This window comes from Anser cygnoides, chromosome 6 (assembly GCF_040182565.1).
Source record: "Anser cygnoides isolate HZ-2024a breed goose chromosome 6, Taihu_goose_T2T_genome, whole genome shotgun sequence".
In the NCBI taxonomy this organism is placed as follows: Eukaryota; Metazoa; Chordata; class Aves; order Anseriformes; family Anatidae; genus Anser; species Anser cygnoides.
This window is the reverse complement of record NC_089878.1, coordinates 32,093,338-32,115,130: the sequence shown is the minus strand read 5'-3', so window position 1 is coordinate 32,115,130 and position 21,793 is coordinate 32,093,338. Positions and strand designations below refer to the sequence as shown.

Below are 21,793 nucleotides of genomic sequence, written 5' to 3'. Positions count from 1 at the left end.
CCAGACAGAACCCCACTGCACCGTGCTTTGTCAGCTCGGTGGCTGGCTTTACCTGTGGGTAGCTTCACAACCCCCCTGTTCCCAAAATGAGGGGTTTGGGGAGGGCAGCTGGGCACCCGGAGAGCACACTGCCCCTCAGCAGCCTCTGCAGGATGCTCAAAGCAGCGCCGTTGGGGTGGGAGCCAGCTGCCAGGGACAAAACGCCGCAGCACGAGGGACATGCAGAGTCCCACTGCCCTGCCCTGGGGAGCACGGCTTGGGGACACGGGGACTGGGACAGCCTGGGAAGGAGCGGGGAAGTGGGGTGGCCAGATGGCCACGTGAGCGGGTCTCCAGGAGCTCCCACACTTACCTCCATCACCTCCACCACCCTCCTCTGCTCCCGAGCCCCCAAAACGCAGCCAGCTCCGGGGCAAGCACCGCATCCAGCCAGTTCTTCCTCGAGGGGCAAAGCCAGCCTGGCCACCACCACGCCTGGGGTGGCGAGGGCAGGCACTGTCCCACCCGAGGACATGGATCCTGCCGTGCTGTGGCAGTGCCACCACTGCTGTCCCACAGCCCAGGGACAGCTGCACGGGTGCCCACAGGAGCGTTACAAAATGAGGACGCAGGGCTCCTCCCCGCTGCACCCGGGGCACTTGCTTCCTCCCAGCCTGCTATTTTCCTCCTCGATTTGTGTTTTGTTTTTTGTTTTCTTTTTTTTCTTCTTCTTCACTTATTCTGTTATATTTTTGCATAGCCCCGAGGGGCGCGAAGCCGTGGGAGGAGCAGGGAGGATATCAGCTGGCAGATACCAGCGGCGTGATTCACTGCTGGTCCCCGCGGGCTGCCACGGCCGGGTGGGTGCCCCCCTGCCACCAGCATGGGGCCCGAGTGCTGGCTGGGAGGGACACATGCAGGTCCCCAGCGCCTGGCCCAGCCTGGCTGCCTGCCCCTCTCCCTGCTCCCTGCCCCGAGCATCTTTCCAGCAGCGCAGGGGGGGCAGCGGCACAGCCACAGGCATGGGGCTGAACGCAGGGATCCCCGCGGGCTGGATCGGGTGCAGGGTGTGCTTGGCCTCCTGCCGGTCCCCAGACAGCTCCCAGGGCTGTCACTATGGGACGAAGGTCACTATGGGGTGAAGGTTTTGCACACCAGGGTGGGCAGTCCAGAGGGTCCCCAAGAGCAGGGTGCTGCGCCCCTGAATACCCAGCGCTGTCTCCAATCCACTTTTATTCACAATTAGGAAATAACTTACCATACAATAACACAGGCACGCACAGCACAGCCCGGGCACCCTCCCCTCCGGCCACGACGGCGGCCCCCTGCACTACAGCTCTGTCCTGGCAGAGGCGAGCTCCAGCCGGGGGGGGCTGAGCCCCCGACGGATGCCCGGCCTCCATCCCCATCCCACTGGGAGTGCAACGTGGCCAGAGGAACCTGCGCACGGTGCCAGTGCGTCCCCCCCACCCTCCCACCCCGTGCCCCGCTGTCCCCACCCCACCCCACCCCGTCCCACCGGGTGCCCCCCCCAGTGCCCACCCTGCGCCCCCCGCGCGGTGCTGGTGACGGCGGTCTGTACAGCGTGGCCGTGCGCTCCCAGGGCCGCCAGCCCCGGTGCCTCGGTGCGGGGCCGGGTGGGCACCCTCCCCGGGTGACAAGAAGCCCCCACCCACCCTGGGTGACGACAAAGTGCTGGTTTCGGAGGGCCGGGCCGCCCTCGTGCTGAGCGTCTCCTCTCCGGCTCCGGAGCGGAGGGAAGCGGCCGCCGCGGCTCCATCACCCCCCCAGCGCCGGTCCCCGTCTGCCTCCCCCCGGGGCGGGCGCGCTTTGTCCCTGGCACCCCGGGGCGGGCGGGCGGCTACTTGCAGACGCTGACCCACTCGGTGATGCGGCACTCCTCGCACGCCACGAAGCAGCACCAGTGGAACTTGCAGTTGCAGCGCTCGCTGCGGGTCTGCCGCAGGATGTTGTGCCCGCGGCCGCAGCACAGGCTCTCGCAGTTGTCCATGCCCGGGCTGGTCTTGTTGCACAGGCGCCCTTGGGTGCCCAACGAGTCCAGGGCCGGCTCCCGCTCGCAGAAGTCGGGCGACTTCTCGAAGTAGACCAGCTCGCTGATGCCGGCGCGGCGGCGGTGCCGAGCGTGGCCCGGCTCCAGCTGCCCCGCGTTGCGGTTGTGGGGCCGGATGAGGGTGGCCCCGTAGAAGCGGTCCTTGAGCAGGGACCCCACGAGGCGGAACTCGGGGGTCACCTGCCAGCAGGTCTTCAGCTGGCAGCTCCCCGAGGTGCCGTGGCACTTGCATTTCCTCCTCATGTTGTCCATCACCACCTGGGTGGGGAGGGGAAGGCAAAGGGGTTAGCGCGGAGGATGCGGTGTTTGGGCAACGTGGAGCTCCCTGCGGGTGGGCGATGTGGGATCACCACGTCACACCAGGAGGCGAATTTCAAGCAGGAACCGGAGATGCTTGCGGTCCCAGCTTGTGGTTTTGGGAGGCTGCAGCAAGGCCATTGCCACACGTCCGCCCCCACGAGGGACAGCGCTGTGGTTGGGTTGGCCGGGGAGTGTGGCCAACAAAGGGACAAGAAGGACCATGGTGGCTATGCCAGGAGGGGACGGTGCTGGCATCGAGGGCAGGTGCTGAAGGGTCACCCAAAACTGCAAGGGATGCTGCTTTGGCTGTGCCAAGGCAAACGGCTCAAGCCCAGCGACCTCCAGGCGCACAGAGCAGCTGCACACCCCAGACAGCCGCACTCGGTGCCACCCTCTGCTCCATCCCCGCGTGGGGCCTGGCTTGGGGACCGAGCATCTCCTCTGAGCCGTGCCTGAGAGCAGCAAGGAAGGCAGCAGGCCTGTCCCCCATCCTCCCCCTCCGCACCCCTTGGCCCGCGAGTAACGACGTAATAAGGGAAATTAGCCCCAAATTACAGAGCGCGGAGAGATTGAAGGCAGCAGGCGCTTTGAAGCACTTTGCCACCAGCTTTGTGGTGGTTGGGAGACAATTTCCTGCCCGGCCCCAGCCCCAGCGAGCAGGGACAGGGATTCCCCATGGGACTGCCTGCCCTCAGCCCCACGCACTCGCGTGGGCTCCAGCAGACCCCCTCCCACGGAGACCCCCGGACCCCTCGGGGTGCCTCAGCCGGGCTGGGGCTGGCGCAGAGCAGCCCACGCGTGCTAGTTCAATCCCAGGCTGGTGCCCCCCAGGGGCTCAGGGTGAGCCCGGGGGACGCGCAGCCCCACATGAGGTCTCGCCCCATGATGTCCCAGCCGGCCGCCTGGCTTCGTGCCTGTCGCAGGTTCCCTGTTCTCAACCCCTCCCTGGTTGGGGGGGAATGCGTGTGCAAGAAGTGCCTTGTTTCGGTAGGGGTGGGTATTTTTTGCTGCTTGTTTTCTTGTTTTTGAGTAAATCTCCCCGTTGCTAAGCACTTATGTTAATGAAGGCAGGTCAGGGAAACACGCCTGGAGCTTGGGGCACACGGCAGAGAGGTCTGGGCTGGGCTGGAGTTTGGCTTTCATCCTGCTGAGAGAGCCCTGTCTCCTGCCGGGAACAGCCTCCACCTCGCAGGTAATGAGCTGCCCGTCCTCTCTGCCGTGCCCTGGGCGTGCCGGCAGGGAACACCAGCTGCCTGTCCGCGGTTCGGAACGCACTGGCATCGGGATCCCATCTTCTGCTGCCTCCCCTCCCAGGCCTGGACCAGGAAAACCCACATCTAGTGCCGCAGGTCTGATGGTCCCCACTGGGATGGAGGGGATGCTGGTGTCCCCATCACCCAGCGTGGAACATCCGAGCCGTCACCGCTGGGCATCCCAAGCGCCTGCACCGCAGCATCCCTGCCCGTGGACAGCTTCTTCTCCGTCCTGCATGAGGAGCAAGACCCCACCAGACCCAGGAGTGCCTTTGCCACCACCTCTCCTCGCGCGCCCCTGCCCAGCCAGGTCCTTCTCCCATCTCACAGACACCCGGGTTCGGCACATGCCCGGGCTCGCTGGTGCTTTCTTTCACACATTCCCAGCTCCTCCCAGACACGCTCATAAGAGCTTTATCGTAGCCCTTTGTTGTGAGGGTAATGGGTAGTTCCAGGCTGCCTTTCATCCTCTTGCTCTCTGATCTGGCGGGCGAGGAGGGCTTGCAAAGCCTCCTGCGTGCTGGGGTCTTGAGTTCGCATGGGAAGCCTCCTGCAGGCTGGGGGCGTGAGCTTTTCCTTGCCCTGTGGCTTCCTGCGCAAAGGCAAGACACCGAGATGCCCGCGAGGGATGCTGTGCGCTGTGCATCCCCTCCCTGGCTTCGGAGCTGGATTTAAAAGGGCATGTTTCTGCCTGGTTTCGAACCAGGGACCTTTCGCGTGTCAGGCGAACGTGATAACCACTACACTACAGAAACCCGTGTCCCTGGGCCACCAAGGGTGGCTGTCGGTGGGTTCGTCACCTCCCCTGGCACTGCGGGGTCTGAGCTGGGATCCAGGCACGCGTCGGCCCTACCTACGCGCAGGGTACCCTAGGGAGGCACACGGACCTCGGAGAGGATGCTCAGCATCATCTCACCGAGCGGCTGGGTGCCACGGCGTGGCGAGGGACGGCACGTGGTGGCCGAGCACTGCACGAGGGGACAAAAGCTCAAGGCTTGCCCCTGGTAGAGGAGAAGAGCGCAGAGCTGCTGCCCCCAGCGCTGCCGCTCCTTTCCTGGGAGAGCAGACCCCAAAGGGCAGATCCTAAAGGCGCTGCGTGGTGACATCCCCCGTCTCTGGGCTTTTTCCCTTGGCACTGCACACCCCAAATCCCTGAGCACTGCTGCCAGCCCCTGTGGTTTTGGGCACGCAGAGCCAGCGGGCAGCCAGGATGAGCCCTGCAGCTGGAGGTGGTCGGGGGTCTTCTTGCCTGGCTGGGGGCAGAGCAGCCTGTACAGGATTTAGCTGTCAAAATCAGATTTCATCAAACTGGGGCAGATTTCGGGGATGGTGAAGCCCAGCTCCAGCACCCGGGAACAGCAAACGTCAAGGCCCTGCTCTGCAGTGTCCCCATCTTGCAGCTGGCTTTAAACATGCTCCAAGCGAGAGGCATGTCCAAACATCTGTGCCGTCCTGGGGAAATGCTCTCTGTGTAATTCTGGTCTTTAATTACTTATCCCCGCGTTATACTACATGCCCACCCCGAACGTCAAAATCTGGCTGTGCTGGCGGAGATGCTCTGGGCACCGGGGGCTGCAGCAGGAAGAACGGCAGCTCTGCGGCATCAGTGTTGGTCCCCACGGAGAAATAGGGACACGTGTGTGGCAGGGGCTTGGGGACAGATGTCAGGCTGGGTCTGTGTGGTGGGGTCCCCCCAGCACCTGCTGGCAGCGCGGCCGGGCAGGGGAGCACAGCCAGCTTCTGGTCCCCTCCTGCCTCCAACGGCAGGCTGCTTTTAAACACCACTTTCCAGACAGAGAGCTACTAATTAGCACCTTTAACGAGACCTGACATCATGAGAACGGAGGGGAGGCAGCTCTGCTCGCCTGGGCAGGCTCCAGCGTCCCCACGGAGCTGGGGGACAAGGCTGCCAGCCGTCACCTCGGCTCCCCAGGCGATGCCACCCTTCTCGGGTGCCCGCTGCCTGGCTCAGCCCAGCCTCGCCGTGCCCCATCCATCCTGCTGCACTGCCTGGGACAAACTGGGGGTGCCCTGGGGACAAACAGCCTCGGACACTTGTGCCACCCCAGCCAGCACGGGCTGCACCTCAGCACCAGCCCCCTGCAGCCTCCTGTGTATGTCCCAGGGATGCCGTCCCCGCCGGTGTCCCCACGTCCCCCCCCGTGGTGCCGCTCACCTGCCGCCCCACGCGGTTGTTGTGCAGCCTCATGCGCGAGTGGATGTCCCGGTAGGTTTCCCGGGAGTCGAGGAAATCCTTGGAAAACTTCTCCCCATAGTCCACGTCGGGGCTGCACCCCCCCCACTCCCAGGAGTCCTGGAGGCCGGGGGTCTCGGCCGGCATGTGCTCCATGTGCACGCCGTGCACCATGCCCTTGCCGCGGTTCATGGCCTCCAGCTGGAGCCGGTGCAGCTTGCGGCGAAAAGCCTCCTCGTCGCCCCGCCGCTTCTGGTCGCAGCCGCAAGCCTGCAGCTTGCCCAGGGCGCAGGCGTTGGAGACGGCGTGCACCACGCCGGCCGCCGCGATGGCGTAGGCGAAGGCGCTTTCCCGGAAACCTGCGGGGAAGGAGAAAGAGGGGGCTCAGGCTGGGCTCCTGCCTTGCGGATGCTCCGTCTGGACCACGAGCAAAACCCCTCCGCGTGCCGTGAGCCCCATTTCCAAGCAGGGCACACCGCTGCAGAAGGTGCCAGTCCTGCCTGGTGCTGGCTTCAGCAAACAGGACTGTCACCTGCGCTCGCATTGCCCTGCGGAGATGCCACCACGGCACCTGGGGCTGGTGGGAAAGGCACTTATCTCTTTCCCTCCCCTCCCCTCTGAGCTTCCCAGTGCATTAAAAAAAAAAAAAAAAAAAAAAAAAGGGAAAGAAAGAAAGAAAGAAAGAAAAGAAAAGCACACTGGCTGAGGAATATTTCTGCTAAGAAATAGCCCATTCCTGATCCCACACCACTGGGAAGCAAAGAGGGGGTGCAGGCGTCCTCCCCAAAAGGGCGGCTGTGCTGACAGCACTGCCCAGACAGCGGCAGGCAGGATTTGTCCTTGGCTGAGGTGGGCACCAGCACTCCCCACCAGCTGCGGGTCCCCACGCAGCACGGCACAGCACCGGGGCCCCATCCTGGCACCAGGGCGTGCAGCACTGCCCGGCTGGCCCCATCCATCTGCGCCCGCCCGCTCCTTCCCCGAGCCCCGAGCCCTGAGCCCCACCGCTTCCTGCTGAAACCTCCTGTAAATGTGATACGGCGCTGGAAAAATTGCACATCCCTGACCGCACCGTGCGCTGCCAGGGCCGGCAGCTGGTTGTCGTTAAGCGCCGGGGAGCGAGGACACCCGCAAGTGCCGTTAGCTGCTGGTGGGGCGGACGGGGACAGGGACGGATCCCGTGGGGCTGCGAGCAGGGGCTGCTTGGCTTCGCTGCTGCGCAGGGACACGGCCTCCCCTACCCGGGAACTTCTCTTTTTTGTTGTTTTTTTTTAATGCTAACTATTATTTTCCTTCCTGCTGGTGCCGGGCCAGGCGGGGAGCCCGCAGCGCGCTTTGCTTCGCTGCGCAGTGACTGGCCCGAGCAGGAGCAAGGAGGGAGGGAGGGACAGACTTTCTGCGCTGCCTTCCCACGTGAATAAATAAACAGATTGGCTTTTGCAAGCCTCTCTCCCTCCTTTGGACAAAAACATCTTGAACGGCCCTGGGTTTGCTGAACAGACAGGAGGTTTGGGGCGCTTTTCCCAGCGAACGCTCCCCGGCGGACGCGCTTGGCGCGGGCGATGCTCGGCAGCACGCATGTCTCCTCTGTGGTTCCCTGCCGCCTGCTGAGCAAACGCTATGATCTTATTAAAGGGAAACGAAACGCATCTCGGAAACCTGCATTTAAAGCCGTGCTGCTCTTTTGTGTGCTAATTTGACACTGGTGCATTTAAAAAATTAACGAGGCGCTCCTTAAAAGCAACCGGGAGCCTCTCCCAGCTTCCCCTCGGTGTCGGACAAGCTTGCTCCGAGCCTGTCTCTTCCAATGCACAAGTTGAACAGCATTTTTCATTGGGCAGGTAATGGGGCAGCTGGTGCGCACGCCGTGCAGCCTCCCCGGGGAGGCAACACACCCATGCCTCCATCAGCCCTGACGGCCCCGGGGCAGGGTCAGCCCCTCTCAGCCCTGCCTGCTCCCCGTCCCTGGCCGGGGAGCATCTCCACGTTCTTCAGCCAGGGAAGCTCTCGATGCGTGGAAGCAGTTTGTCTTTATTACAAGGACCGCGTCTTCCCCTCTCCACCAGCCTGTGCCGCCTCCCTGCAAGCTTCCCCGAGAAGCAGAGCCCAAACCTGGAGAACTTCATCCCTCGGGCGTGCAGTGCAGGATGGACAACGAGCCCCCGGCACCCCCAAGCTCCCTACATCACCCTATCGGCTCTCCATCCCCTGGACCAGCCTCCAGGCTGCCTCCCCCCTCCTCGCCTGGCACAGGCAGCTCTCAGCCCCGCTCGGTGTCCCCAGCTGCTCCCGGGCTGCTCTCCCAGCCCGTGCCCAGGGACGGCAGGAGCAAACCCTCCACCCGGCGCCACGCTCTCCTCTCCAGCCCTGCCTTTCCGTTAGCCTCTTTCTCATACATTTCCCCAGCCTAACTAATAATTTCCCATGCGGCATCTCCCTAAAATCCCTTCTGGAGCCCAGACAGAAGCTCTACCCCACCCACTTTGTCTAGCAAGCCCGTCTCCTTACTGGTGAGGAGGCCAAGTTGGTTTGGTGCCCTCCATGGCTGGGAACCCCTTCTGGTCAAGCCCCGGCCCTTCTTCTTCCCCTGCTGCTCTCCGACCACTCATGAGCTGATGGACAACGCATGGGTGCACGTCCCTGGAGCCTCCTTCCCTCGGCAGCAGTGGAGCCAACACGTTTCTGAGCCCGGGATCAGCTCGCGTTCCTCGCTCTGCCCAGGCCATGCCAGAGCAAAATGCAGCAAAGCAGTGAGCAAGGTGGCTGCAGGCGACAACCGTGGGCATCGTGGTCTCGGCAAGGGTGGGATTTTCCAGGAACCTCGGCAAAGCACGGTGTGCATCGGGTGGTCCCCGAGGACCTCCCTTCAGAGGGAGGCTCTCCAGCTGCCCAAGACTCCCAAGACCGTGGTGGCGGCGCCTGAGTCACCAGGTCCCTCCCGAGACTACAGAAGAGGCTGTAGCTGCAGGAGGTGCGAGAAGGGCTGTGGGAAGTGTTGCATCCTGCTGGGAAGAGGGAATGGAGGACACCCCCCCTGACACCACAGCTGGGATCCAGCCATGTGCTTAAAGGGCAGCGCTGGGCACCCACCAAAAAACCTTTCTGGTCCCTAGGCAAAGGACGCAGCTGGCTGGCTGTGGGCTCCAGGGTCTTCTGGGGCAGGGAGAGCTGAACAGCCAAATGCTTCCTGGGAGCAAATTGCTCCCTTGCCTGCAGGGAGCCGAGGGGATCTCTGCAGTGCTTTCCCATCCTTTTTCCTCCGGCTCAGCCCTGGCCTCCAGCTGGGAGGAAGCCACTGCATGGAGCCATCACCCCAGCATCCCTCATCCCACGGCTGCCGGAGCCTTCCTCCTGCAGCTCACCCTGGGTGGCATCGAGGGGGCACGCGGGACAGCCTGCTCTTGCTGCCTGGTCCTGGGGCACCGCGGGGTACCCCAGGGATGCCCGGGGTGGCCGCCAGGACCCCGTCCCCGCCGGCTGGCGAGGCGGAGGAGCTCTTCTCCCGTGAGAGCCAGCTGGTCCCGACACGCCGCCTCTCCCCCAGCCCCGCTCCCTCCCCTCCCCTCGCCCTAATTAAACTGCAGGTGAACCTGCCAGGCTCTGGCCCCACGCCAGGCACTAAACGGCTCCCTGCAGATCGCGACTTGCCCTCCCTGCACCTCCCGAGCGTGCCGGGGACAGCCTGGAGCCCTCACTGCGAGCACGCGGCTCCCCGTCCGCCCACGGCGCTGCGAGCCGGGAGCTGGAGCTGCTCCTCGGGCTGCGGGGAGCTGGGCTCAGCCCTACACCTCCGGGGGTGCTGCCCGCTCCCCGAGGGCACCGCTTTGTGCCCGTGCGCCTGGGGGCACGTCCAGGGGCTGCGGGCACCCACAGGGATGCAGCTGAGCACCCGGAGCACCTGCGTGCGCGCGTGTGCCCGCTTCGGGGCCAGGTGGGCAAAGCCCGCAGCTTGCCTGGGGGCACTGAAAAACCCTGCCAGGATCCCAGCTGCAGCTGTGCCGGGCTGGGCGCTGCGGTCTGCGGGCGCCAGAGCTTGGCTGGGGCTCTGCGGAGCTGGGCGCCGGGGTCCCGTGCTCGGCAGCATCCCTCGGGACAGCCCTAACAGCACCTGCCTCGCTCGCTGCGTGGCGGAGCCTGCCCCAAGCTCCGGCTCATGGCTGGCTGCGCCCTGGCACCCGGCTCTGCCGGCCTCGCAGGGAGTTCCTCCCCCTCCTCGCCAGGCTTTGGCCGGGCCCCCCCAGACCCACAGCACCCGGGAGACCTTCTTAGGAGGGCACAGGCTTGCAAACCTCACCCTGCCTCCGAACGCTGCAGAAGGAACCGGAGGGACGCTGCACTCCAGGACAGCCCAGCCCCGCGTCTTTCAGAGCCACAGATGGATGGGGTTGGGATGAGCCATGGGCACAGGGACCTTCTGCACCCCTCAGCACCCCTCAGACAGCCCCCGCAGCCCCAGCAGCAGCACACCCCCACCACGGGTACACCTCCGAGTGCAGGGCCAGGACAAGGGCTCAGCACCCGTTTGCCACCCGCAGTGAGTTTTTGGCACGCACCCAGGCACAGTCCTGCCCAGCCAGCTCCCGACAGCCCCTGGATACCAGGGGAACCCACGGCACTGCTCCGTCCCTTTACACCTGCCCCCAGAGCCCATCAGCATCCCTCTCCCCAGCTCTTCTGCCCAGAAGCCCCCTTTAGACTCCCACCAGGTCTGGTTTGAAGCCTCCCTGCTCCTCCCTGACTCCCCAGGGCTTGCACCAAGCTCCTGGGATCTGCCTTGCAGGCTCTGCTGCGTGCCTGGATGCGGGGCAGAGCCCGGGACAGGAGCCCGGATGCTGCTGCCTCGCTGGGGGAGACGTGTGGGATGCGGGGGGACGGGGCGGAGGTGGGAGCCGAGCGGAGCAGGGAGGGAGGGAGGGAGGGAGGGAAGGAGAAAGCAGCTACAAATAATTTAAAGTGAGGTTCACGCACGGCTGAACTGATGGCAGAAGAAGTGGGAAAAGGAATGAAAGATTAACGGGGTCTGTCACTTCGGGTTACAAACCACGATCCTGCCAGCACGCTGCGTTCCCAGGCACGCCAAGGCTGGCGCAGGGACCCGGACCTCGGGGACCAGATGCATCAGTGCGTGTGGCACGGAGCCTGCACCCCTCGCTTCGCCTCTCCTCCCAGCTCCGGGCTGCGGGGACGCACGCGGCATCCCTGCTCTAATGGCTCTCCTCTTCCTGTGGCCCTGAGAGCTGCGAGGCGGGGCTCAGAGCTCCAGCCCCGTCACTGAGGGACGCAGAGGCCTGGCAGCAGAGCAGGGCACCAGCCCCGAGGCTTGCTGCGTGCCCAAATGGTTCCGAGCGACCACAGAGGAGGTGTACAGAGAGGGAGACATCCCCGTGGTGCCTGGCGCCCTGGGGCTGGGGACCTTGGGGCAGCTCCTTCCCCGCCGGGGCTTGCACCCCGCTGCTGCTGGAGCATCTCGCCCAGCCTGGCGGGACCCCCGAGCGGGGCACCCCACCCGGCTCTGGGGGCGGCTCGAGCCAGCCAGCCGGTGTCTCCCGCCGCCCGCGGAGACTCGAAGCGAAGCGTGCTCCTCAGAGACCTGGAAATACCGCGATGCTTATCAGGGCTGACGGTCCCCACCCTCCCTGCCAGGCCCTAAGCTCGGTGCTGCTCGCGGAGGCACCGGCGCTGCCCTCCTCCAGGCACCAGCACGCCAAGAGGGGCTGCAGCCCTGCCTCCAGGCAGCATCCCCTGCAGCCAGGCTTTGCCCCTCTGCCCTGGACTCGAGGGGCTTCCCAGCACCCAAAGGCTGCTGTGCTCCCTCTCCAGCCATCTCCCTGCCCAGAGAGGTCCCTGCCCGTGCGTCCCTTCGGAGGGGTGGTGTGTGCAGAGGACCAGGCTTCACGCAGGGTAAGAAGATAAATTCGAGCCCTGCTGAAAGCCCCATCGGGTCACCGCCCCGACGTGCACCGTGCAGGGCAGACCCTCTGCACCCCCAGAGTGCAGCCCTGGAGGAACAAGCACCAGCCAGGGGAGCTCTGACACTTGCAGGGCTGCCCGTGCCTGGGAGGGAGGCAGGGAGACCCTCGCAGCAGGACCTGGCAGACCCTGGAGCCAGGCAGGACGCAGGCTTTCTGCACCGGGGAGCCGAAAAGGGCAGGACACCAGGGTGATGTGCTCACAGACCTACGTCCCGTTATGCTTCTGCCCACCGCGATGCGCTGAGGCACCATCCCCATACACCAGCACCAGAGCAGGAATGAGCCAAGACGCGCAGCGCATCCACCAAACCAAACCCCAGAGCACGGCACACACCTTCACACCCGCTGTCAGTGCTGCACCCTGACCCCTAAGGCCCCCCCATGGCACCATCAGCCTACGGCACACGGGGGGGGGGAAGATTTTGGAAAGCGGTGGGACCTAGGAGGACTCTCAGGAGAAGCTGGGCATGGGCATGTAGCTCAGGACAAGGGCAAACAAGAAGGTGCACGGAGAAGAGCCCAAGTTTGCTGCTGCTCGGTCTGGCAGATCCTAAGGGTTCTCCATCTCCTTCTGCCTTCACGCATGGGGATGCTGAAGACCTGGCCTGGCCCCCTGCTCCAGGAAGGAGCTGTGCCCACTGGGAGCCGATGTAGCCCCTGAGAGCGGAGTCTGGGCAGAGGAGGAGGAAGACGAGGGATGCCACCCGGCCCTTACCTCTGCTGAAGATGATGCTCTCGTAGGGGATCTTGTTCTTGGTCTCGAGGCTGGAGCAGTTCCAGCGCTGGTCCCGGAACTGGTGCTGGCACTCGTGGATGGCGATCTGGATGCCCTGGATGGCCGAGGCCGTCACGTCGGGGTGCCGCACGCACACCTCCAGCTGCCGCCGCGTCAGCCCCGGCAGCGTCAGGCACACGGTGTTGGCGTTCAGCACCGGCTCCGACGGCAGCTTCAGGCCCAGGATCTCATTGGAGCAGGAGCTTTGGGGGAAAGGGGAACCCGTGAGCCGAGCAGATGCCACAGAGGCTGGGAAACCCTTGGGCACCACAGCAAGCGGAGCAAGCAGGGACTGTTCAGCAGCACCGGGGCTGCAATCCTCTGCAGGCGTGCCAGCACATCCCCGCCACCCCAGCAGCCAAATTTGGCCCCCCTGCCTCTGGAGGCCAGCATCCCCCAGGGCTGCACGCCCTCCGTGCGCTCCCCTGGGGCTCTCCCACCCCAGCAGCACGGTGCAGAGGCTCTCGGGCACAGACTGCCCTGCCTTCGCCAGGCAGTGCGGGGTCCTCCCTGGGCTTCCCCTGTCATAGGGGGAAGCCCCTGGAGCAGGAGACCCACCCCAGGTCGGGCTCCATCCCTGCTGCTGGCCGATCCTCTCCCTGTGTCTCCTGGAGGAGAGGGAGGAACCAGAGGGACCATCCTTTTCCCAGCAGCTCAGCTGGGAATTTCGGAGCTGAGCACCCTGCTCAATGCTCCCAAGCTTCCAGCGATAACCCAGAACCCATCCACAGGCACATCCCAGCCCCAGCGGCTGTGGCGCTGTCACCGCCAGGAGCAGAAGCACAGAGGCTGGCAGGTGGATGGGGGCAAGAGGAGGCGCACGGTCCGTTTGGGGGTACGGGTCCTTACACAAGCAGAGATGCTGTCTGGGGAGAAGGGAGGTGGATGGAGCGTGGGGAGATGGATAAAGCATGTCCAGAGACACGGCTGGAGATAAGAGAGGTGCAGGCAGGACAAGCAGATGTGAGGAGGGAGATGGATGAGGAAAAGGAGTTGCCCCGCTCCAGGGCAGAGCTCAGAGGCCCCTGGCACGCACAGAGCCCACGCAGAGGACCTGCAGAGCGGGCAGCAGGCAGCGGGGTGCCGAGGAGCATCCTGCACCTTGCAGCAGGGTCCGCCAGGGGCTGAGCACTGCCCCGCTCCTCGCTCAGGACAGCTCCATCCCCGCGGACAGCTCTCTCCGGGCAGGGCTCCCTCTTCCCCAGGAGCTGGGTGCCTGGGAGGAGCAGGGCGCAGGAGCCCTTTGAGCCTCGATCACAGAAGGGAGACTCGGAGGAGGAGGATGCTGGAGGAGGGACTGCAGCTCCCTGGTGGAGCAGCCAGGCCCCGGGGAGAAGGATTGCTCCCGCTCTGCTCCCCCAGCTCCTGCCAGCCTGGTGCAGGTACGTGGAGAGGAGCATCTCAGGGGACAGGGGCTGACTCCCCCAGCCCTGGAGGAAGGGCTCAGCCCCAGCATCCCCGCTGAATTACAGCTTGCTCGGGGGGAAGGGAGCTGTCAGCGTCACGCTGCTGCCGTCTCCAGCTTCCCAAGTGTGTTTATACCCATCCCACCACTGCCACGGGGCGAGCTGTGCAGGCTGCCACAGTGCAAATCCACAGTGACTCCAACAGGGAGAGACGGGGCGGGGGGAGAAGAAGAGCAGAGGGGAGCGCAGCCCTCCAAAGCACCTGCACACGAGGGGAATCCTCTGCCCGGCTCCCGCTCTCGCTCCCTCCGTGGAAGCAAGCCCTGGCTGACGGCAGATGGGAAGCAGCTCTGCAGCCACCCCAAAGCCAGCAGCTCCCACCCCGAGCACTGCAGCGACCTCGTCCCCTGCCTGTCCTGAGCCAGCCCCAGCGCCTGCCGCCTTCACCCACCAGCATCCAAGGGGGAGGGGGGGGCGGATAATGGGGTCGCTGTCCCCGTTGCACGGCGGGGAAACTGAGGCAGGGGCCCTTGTCCAGGGCCCGGGGAGCGGAGGGCAGGTCCTGCTGCCTCTCGCTCCTCCCAGGGCTCAGGGGGGCCAGGGACCCACGCAGGGCTGTCACTGTCACCGTCCCTAGGAGGACGCGGCGCTCCCCCCCAGCTCTCTCCCCCCTTGAAATCTGGATTTAAACTTGATTTCACGGTGACAAGCCCCCGGGTCACAGGCTGCAGCGGCTGCCGCTTTAATTAATACAAGTCCCAACGTTAACAAATTATATTTAAAGGGGCTGGAGGGAGGGGGAAGGGCGGGGGACCCCCCCCCCCTTCTCAGCGCCGCGGTTAACCCCTGGCTGCCTGCAGCGCACAAGTTTCGGAGCAGGCAGAGGGGAGCTCCCAGTCACCCGGGGGAGATGGAGACGGCCGGGGGTGGTGAGTGAAAGGGGGGGGGGGGGGACTTATGGAAACCAGGCGGCCCCCACCTGCCCCCCTTTGCCTTCGGGCTCGGCAGAGCCGGGGATGGGGGGGATGCTGGTGGATCGGGGGGGGGGCCCAGCTGCGGAGTCCCGGGGTCGGGGGCTGCTCTCCCCCCGCCACCGGCGGCGGCACCGGGCTCTGCTCCCGCATCCCCAGGCCTCCCCCGGGCACAGCGGGGAAACTGAGGCAGGCCGGGCCGCGCCGGGGTGGCTCCGGCCGGGGAGGAAGGCGCAGAGCTCCCGCGGAGGGGGAGCCGCGCATCCCGGCGGGGAAAAGAAGGGGGAGCAGCAAAAGCGGGGGGGGGGGACGGCGGCCCTGACAGCGCCCCGAGCGCGGCGAGCCGGCCGTGCGGGGCCACCGGGGCGGCTGGGGGGGGGGTCCGGGGGGAGCCGGGCCGGGGAGAGGGACCCCGCGGAGCCCCCTCGGCCGCCCGCCCCCGGTGCGGGGCTGCGCGCAGCGGCTCCCCGGGGGAACGGGGCGCTCGGCGGCGGCGGGGCCCGGGGTTTGGGGGGGGGGGGGTGCGGGGCTGCGGGGTGGGGGCCGGGGGGGGCGCAGGTCCTACCTGGGTACCCAGAGGCTGAGCAGCAGCGAGCAGAGTCCGTGGGCCAGGGCCGGGCGCATCTTCGCTGGGGCAGCGGCTGTGCGGGCTGCGGGCGGGCGGGCGCCTTTGGGGCAGGGGCGGCGGGGCTCGGCGCTGCTCTCTGCCCGCTTTGTTTGTTGTGGGTTGTTTGCTTGTTTGTGTTTTCCCCTCTCCTCCCTCTCACTGGCTCCCTGCGCGCCGGGGCTCGGCTCGCCGGGGCGGCTCTGCCATCCTCCCGGGATGCCCCCCCCGCCGCCTCCCGCCGCCCCAGCGCCCGCCGAGGGCTGCGCGCCCCCCCCGGGCTCCCTGCCCTCCGCCGCCGCCGCCGCCGAGCCGCGCTCAGCGCCCCCCCGGCTCAGCCCCCCATGGCCGGGCGGGCCGGGGGGCCGGGGGGGCCCTCGGCCTTCGGGGCGCGCTCCCCCGCCGCTCCCCAGGGCGCCCCGGGGCTCCGGGGCCGCGGCGGGCGTGGGCAGGGCGCCCGGGGGGGCTGGCCGGCCGAGGGGCGCTGCGGCTCCCGCGGGGCCCGCAGGCACATGGGGAGCCGCGGCCCCCCCGCCGCCCCCCGCCGGTGTCGCCGGGCGGCCGGCGGAGCGGGCAGGGTCGCGGCCGGAGCGCCCCGGGAGCGCTGGGCGCGGAGCGGCGGCGGCGGCGGCTCTGGCTGGGATCGCGCTGCGCCGAGCATTACTCAGCGCCCGGAGCCCGAGTCCCGACACGTCCAGACAGGAGCCCGCGGGGGAAGGACGGGGCAGAGGGTGGCAGCGGGGCGGGGAGGCGGCGTGTCGCACGCAGGCTGCCGGGGAGGGAGCGGCCCCCGGGGGGGGGGCGAGCGGCGGGCGTGGGGAGCGGGCACGGGCGGCGGGGGAGCGCTCGGGAAGCGGGCAGGGTGCGTGGGAACGGCGGGGGAGGGAGCGGAGGGGGTGCGGGGGGCGCGGGGGGCGCGGGGATGGAGCGCGGAGGGGGGCGAGAGGGCAGGGGGAGCGCGGGGCGCGGGGCGCGGGGGAGCCGGGGCGGTGCGCGCAGCCTGCGGCGGGGGCAGCGCGCGGAGAGCGGGGAGGGGGCACGGGGTGGGGGAGCGTGTGCGGAGCGTGGTTGCGGGGCGAGGGTATGGGCCGCGGGGTGAGCGTGCACGCGTGAGCGTGCAAAAAGTGCAGGTGAGCGCGCGGGGGGGCGGGCGGGTGTGCGCGGCGGGGTGGGTGCGCGTGGGGTGGGGGGGTTTGTGCGCGGCACTCGGGAGTCGGGGGGGAGCGGGTGCGGCACGGGGGTGTGCAAGGCGGGGGGGGGATGCACAGGGCACGGGGGGAGCGTATATGGTTTGGTGAGCGCGCGTGGCAGGCGTGAGTGCGTGGACTGTGGGGTGAGAGCGTGCACGGCGTTGTGGGGTGTCCACTAGTTACAGAATGCGTGTGCACGACACGCTGTGCATGGGGGGGGGGTGCACGTTGGGGTGCGTGCGCATGGAGTGTGGAGAAAGTGTGAGCAGCGGGGCTGTGTGTGCACGGAGTGTGAGGCGACAGTGGGGTGAGTGTGCACTGGGCTTGGGGTGCGTGTGGGTGTGAGTGAGCGTGCTGGGGCGAGCGCAGGGTGGGCGGCAGCGCAGCCTGGGCTGAATGTGCATTGTGCAGGGGTGAGCGTGCAAGGGGTGAGTGAGTGCGTATGGAGCATGGAGAGCGTGCCCGATGGTGGGTGTGCGGGGCATGGGGCAAGTGGTCAGCGTGGACCAAGTGTGCACGGGACAGGTGAGCGTGCACGTGGTGTGGGATGAGTATTTAGGGTGTGGGGTGAGTGTGCGTGGCAGAGGTTAAATGTGTGGGGCACGGAGTGAGTGTGCACACGGTGTGGGGTGCGCACAGGAGGAGATGTCGTTGGGTGTGCAGAGGGTGGCAGGGGATGTGCATGGGGCTGGCAGGAGCTGGGCTGTGCAGGCAGGCAAATTGGAGCGCCCCGTGCCTCAGTTTCCCTGCAAGCCTTCCTAGGAGAGCAGCCGGGACCCGGCTCCAGCATCCTTGTCACCATGCCCTCTCCCATCCCAGCCGGGCACTGGGCTGACTGCTTGGGGACAGGAGGGTGGCCCTGGAAAAGCAACATTAGGTGGGGTCTCCACAAACCCACCAGCCCCCGCTCAGCCCCTTCCTGGCGGTGGTGGCCCCCTGCGTTCAGCTCCTTGCCCACGGGCTGCTCCTGGGAGCCAGCTGGTGCTGGCGGCCAGGGGGAGGCGGGCAGGGCCCCCGCAGCTCCCCGGTGTCCCCAGCCACCACGTCCCACGCCAGGCTGGTGCTCACGCCGTCACCAGCCGGGTGGCAGCTGGCAACGAGCTCTCCCCCCCGGGCGGGCACCGCGTGTCTCTGCTGCCGGGGGCTGCCGGCTCCGCCGGCATGTCGGTTCCTGTTTGCACCGGGGAGCAAAATGGGTTTCCTTTGGGAAATGAGTTGCCATCTGGGGTTGGGCCCCCAAGGCTGTGCTGTGCCCCCCACACACTGCAGGGAGTCTGGGAGCCAGGGGGTGGCATCCCCACCGAGGTCCCTTTTGTAGGGCTGCTGGCTGCTCCTCTGCTCCCAGCCCACTGCCCCCGCAGCTGCTGCCCTCCTGGGTCCCACAGCACCCGGCAGGCGATGTCAGCCCTGGTGGGGTGACGCAGGAGGCTGGTAGAGCTGTCAGGACCCCCCAGCCAGCAAAGGGGACACGGGATGCCTGTCCCCTTGCTGCAGACTGGCCAACGTAAGGCGCGGTGTCTGTGCTGGACAGAGCACACCATGGGGCTTGGGGTGGTGGTGACACACACTGGGCTCTGATATGGGGTCACTGCTCCTGCACTCCCCGCCTCCTCCCAGCCCAGACCCCAGTCCTGCGCTCCTTTTCTCCCCAGACCACGGCACAGGCAGCGCCCTGGTCCACGTGGACCAAGCGCGATGCCCTGGGCCAGGGAGCTCCCCTTGGGGCTCCCCCAGTGGCAGCAGGGCTCCTGCCCACCGGAAAGCATCTCCTGCAGCTCTGGGGATCCCAGCACCTGGTTCCTGGCAGCGCAGATGTTTGTGTGCTCGCTGGGATCCCGCACACAAACAAATGCCGAGGCAAACCGGAGTGGGGACGCTGTCATCCTCCTCCAGCCCCTACAATATAACCGCTTCCAAAAGCGGGTCTCTCGCCCTCATGCTCCTGCTGGCTCCAGGAGGAGCCTGGCCCTGTGTCCCACTGCCTCGGTGCAGGCGGCACAGGCAGGTGAGGGGTCCTGGTCCTGGCAACGCCCCCAGGCTGAGGAAGAGCTGGGCGAGACCTTCGCTGCAGCCTTTCCTCCCCATCACCCAGATGGTGCCTGAGCATGTGCTCTGTGCCGGGGGCTGGGGAAGCTGCTGTCCCTCTGCCTCTCCATCCCTCCGTCCTGTCCTTCCATCCTTGTGTCCCTCCATCCATCTCTGCACCTCATGTCCCTCCCTCCGTCCTGCCCACTCACCCCCTGCTCCGTTCCCCCTCCGAGGCAGGAGCAGACCCTGCCAGCTGCTGCACGACTCGTCCCCCCGGGCACCCCAAGCAGGGGCCCTGCGCCCCTGGCCCCTGCGTTGCCATCTCCACCAGGAGGGACCTTTACGATCACCTCATTCCAACCCCCTGCCGTGGGCAGGGACACCTCCCACCAGACCAGGCTGCCCAAAGCCCCGTCCAGCCTGGCCTTGAACACCTCCAGGGATGGGGCACCCACAGCTTCTCTGGAAACTCTTCAGCCCCTCCTGCCTTGGGATAGGAAACGCCAAGCCATGCGCCCAGGAGAACCACATGGTGGTTCTTGTAGGCACTCTTTGGAGCGGTGGGTTACCTCGCTGGGGCTCTGGGATGTCCGAGGGCAACCTCTTAGTGGCGTGGGAGGATGGGGCAGCTCTGCGAGCGCAGGGAGGGGTGCAGGAGAAGCACCAGGAGAAGCACCAGGAGCACGGGGCAGCTGGAGGACGGGCAGGGATGGAGCAGCAGCGGGACTGACACCCAGCCTGCTGCCACCAGCACGGACAGGAGGGCACGGCTGCTGCCTCGCACCGTGCAATGGACCCCGCCATCCCGCTGGGAGGAGGAGGATGGAGAGGAAGGAGCCCACACGGCTCAGCATTCACCATCTCCTCGTTGCCCCTGCCCGGCGGCACCCACGGGACCGGAGCCATGGCCGTGAATGAGTCAGGGCTCGGGGCGGGGTGGGGGCGCCCCTGCCTTTGCGGCGTTGTTACTCACCGGCAGCAGCGGAGCCCCCAGCACCGCTGCCCTCCCGCTGGCACGCGGCCGGCGACCTGCCCGAGTCTGCTCGCCGTGACTCAGGAGCGCACCGCCCGGCCACCCGGCCGGCCCGGCCTGTCTTCCTGGCTGCCCCGGGCTGGGGAGCTGGCGGGGCACACGGGGTGGCGGGGGCGTGCCAGCCCCGGCACCCTGCCTCGGCCACGCTGCCCCTCGCGTCGGGGCGGAGGAGCAGGATGCGGCCATCCCCGGGAGCATCCTTGTGCCGGGGCAGAGCTCCTCCACTCCTCCTCCCGGCAGCAGGGGATGGAGGCAGCTGGAGGTGCTCGGCAGCATCGGACCCGCATCCTTCAGGTTCCCTCGCTCCCACCTGGCAGGTGTCTCCTGCCTTCCCCCGCAAGGTGCAAGGATGGGGGGATTTGGGGTGCCATCCTGTGGGTGTCACCAGAGTCCCCACGGGGGCTGGTGGGCCAGCGCCCAGCCTGGGGCCACGCCGGGCGCTGGGGTGGCAGGGAGGCGACCGGACGGGGACTGGCCAAGGACATCAGTGCTCCGGGTGCCTCTGCCCTGCAGGGCAGGATGAGCGGCCCCGGGGGTGGGTGGAAGGTGCTGGTCCCCACCCGGGGTGAGGACACGGGGCACCGGGATGTGGTGGGCGGCTCGGCACGGGTGGGGCCCCACGGGTGACATCGGTCCCCATGTCCGGAGAGAGCAGGGACAGAGCAGGGCAGCTCCCTGGGGAAAAGCAAAGCCTGGAGCAGGGCGCGGGAGAACAAGGGGGCTCCCGGGAGGGCAGGGCTGGCACAGCAGGAGCCCTGGCCACTACTTGCCGGAGGTTTCAGGTGGTTTCGGGTGCTGCCCTCCGAGTTTTCCCTCGGCCCAGCCGCTCTCCGGGTTTCTCAGCCTCCCCCTCGCGGGCCTATCTGCATTGCTCCAGACTTTCCTAAAAAGCTTCTTTTTTTGGCAAAAAAACATTCTATTTTTGGTCTCAGTCCAGAGGGATGTTTTATTTTCCCCAAGTTTGATTGAATTAATCTGTCCGGCTGTTTTCAACTCGAGCAATTGAGGGGAAAGTTGTGCCCTTCCCATTGAAAATAAAATAAAATAAAATAAAAACGAAGCCATTCACATTACAGACTTTGGAGGTTTGTTTTTTTTTTTAACCCACATTTTATAAACTTCCCTTTTTCCCTCGGTAAGTCCTGCAACTGAAACTGCCCAGCCCTGGGATCTGGGCTGCACGCCCCCCCGGCATCTCTCCGTGCACCGTGGCACAGATCGCCCCCGCGCACACGCACGGCCGCACACACGTGTACGTACCCCCCGTGGACACCCTCGTACGCCCCCCAACGCCCCCCCATGCCCTCCCCCAAGCCCCCCCGGGACACCCCCGGGCCGGTCCCGGCTCCCCCTGGCGGCCTCGGGGCGCCGCGCAGAGCGGCCCCGTCCCGCATCCCGCGTTGCCGCGGCGACAGAGGGGATGCTGCGGGCTCCCGGGGGGGCTCTGGGGGTCTGGGGGGTGTCCCCAAGGGGGTCCGAAGGGTCTGGAGAGATAGGGGGCTTCTAGGAATCTGGGGGGGGCGGGGGGGGGGGCGGGGGAAGTGAGGGGGTCCCAGGGCATGGGTCCATCTCTGCCAGTGGGAGCGGTGGCAGGGGTCAGCACGCCCCCAGCTGCCGTCCCCCCTCCAGCCGGGCAGGGTGCTTGGAGATGTCCTGGGGGTGCCGAGGAGTCACCCCACAATCGGCGGCCGTGTGTCTCTCTCCGAGTGGCAGAAGCCCTTGCCCCTGCCCTCGCCCCATTTTCCAGCTTCTTTTCCTCCGCGTTTTTGGCTTTTGTGGTTTCCAGCCTCCAGGAGCTGTAACTTTGGCAACGGCACAGAGGCCACGGGTCAGATCCCCTCCTCGCAGCGCTACCTGCCTTGCCCAGGCTTTATCCGTGACCCAGCCTTCCACATGCAGCCAGCAGCAGCCCAGGGTGGGGAAACTGGGGCAGGGCCCAGAGAAGGAGCTGACTGAAGGCCGTGGCTGGGATGGAGCAGGAAACATTGCCCCCAGCCCCAGGCACAGCCCCTGCGCT

At 66.7% G+C, this 21,793-nt stretch overlaps 1 protein-coding gene and 1 non-coding gene across 2 annotated transcripts; both read right to left on the bottom strand.

Moving 5' to 3' along the window:
* Positions 1 to 1,518: 1,518 nt before the first annotated feature.
* Positions 1,519 to 16,208, bottom strand: WNT10A (Wnt family member 10A). Its single transcript, XM_066999636.1, has 4 exons — positions 15,487 to 16,208; positions 12,485 to 12,747; positions 5,780 to 6,156; positions 1,519 to 2,308 (listed from the first exon to the last, which is right to left on the bottom strand). The coding sequence occupies exons 1-4, from the start codon at positions 15,543 to 15,545 to the stop codon at positions 1,841 to 1,843; spliced, it is 1,167 nt and encodes a 388-aa protein (XP_066855737.1). The 5' UTR covers positions 15,546 to 16,208; the 3' UTR covers positions 1,519 to 1,840.
* On the bottom strand, positions 4,286 to 4,358 carry TRNAV-GAC (transfer RNA valine (anticodon GAC)). The gene has a single exon. It is a non-coding gene; the product is annotated as a tRNA-Val (tRNA).
* Positions 16,209 to 21,793: the final 5,585 nt, after the last annotated feature.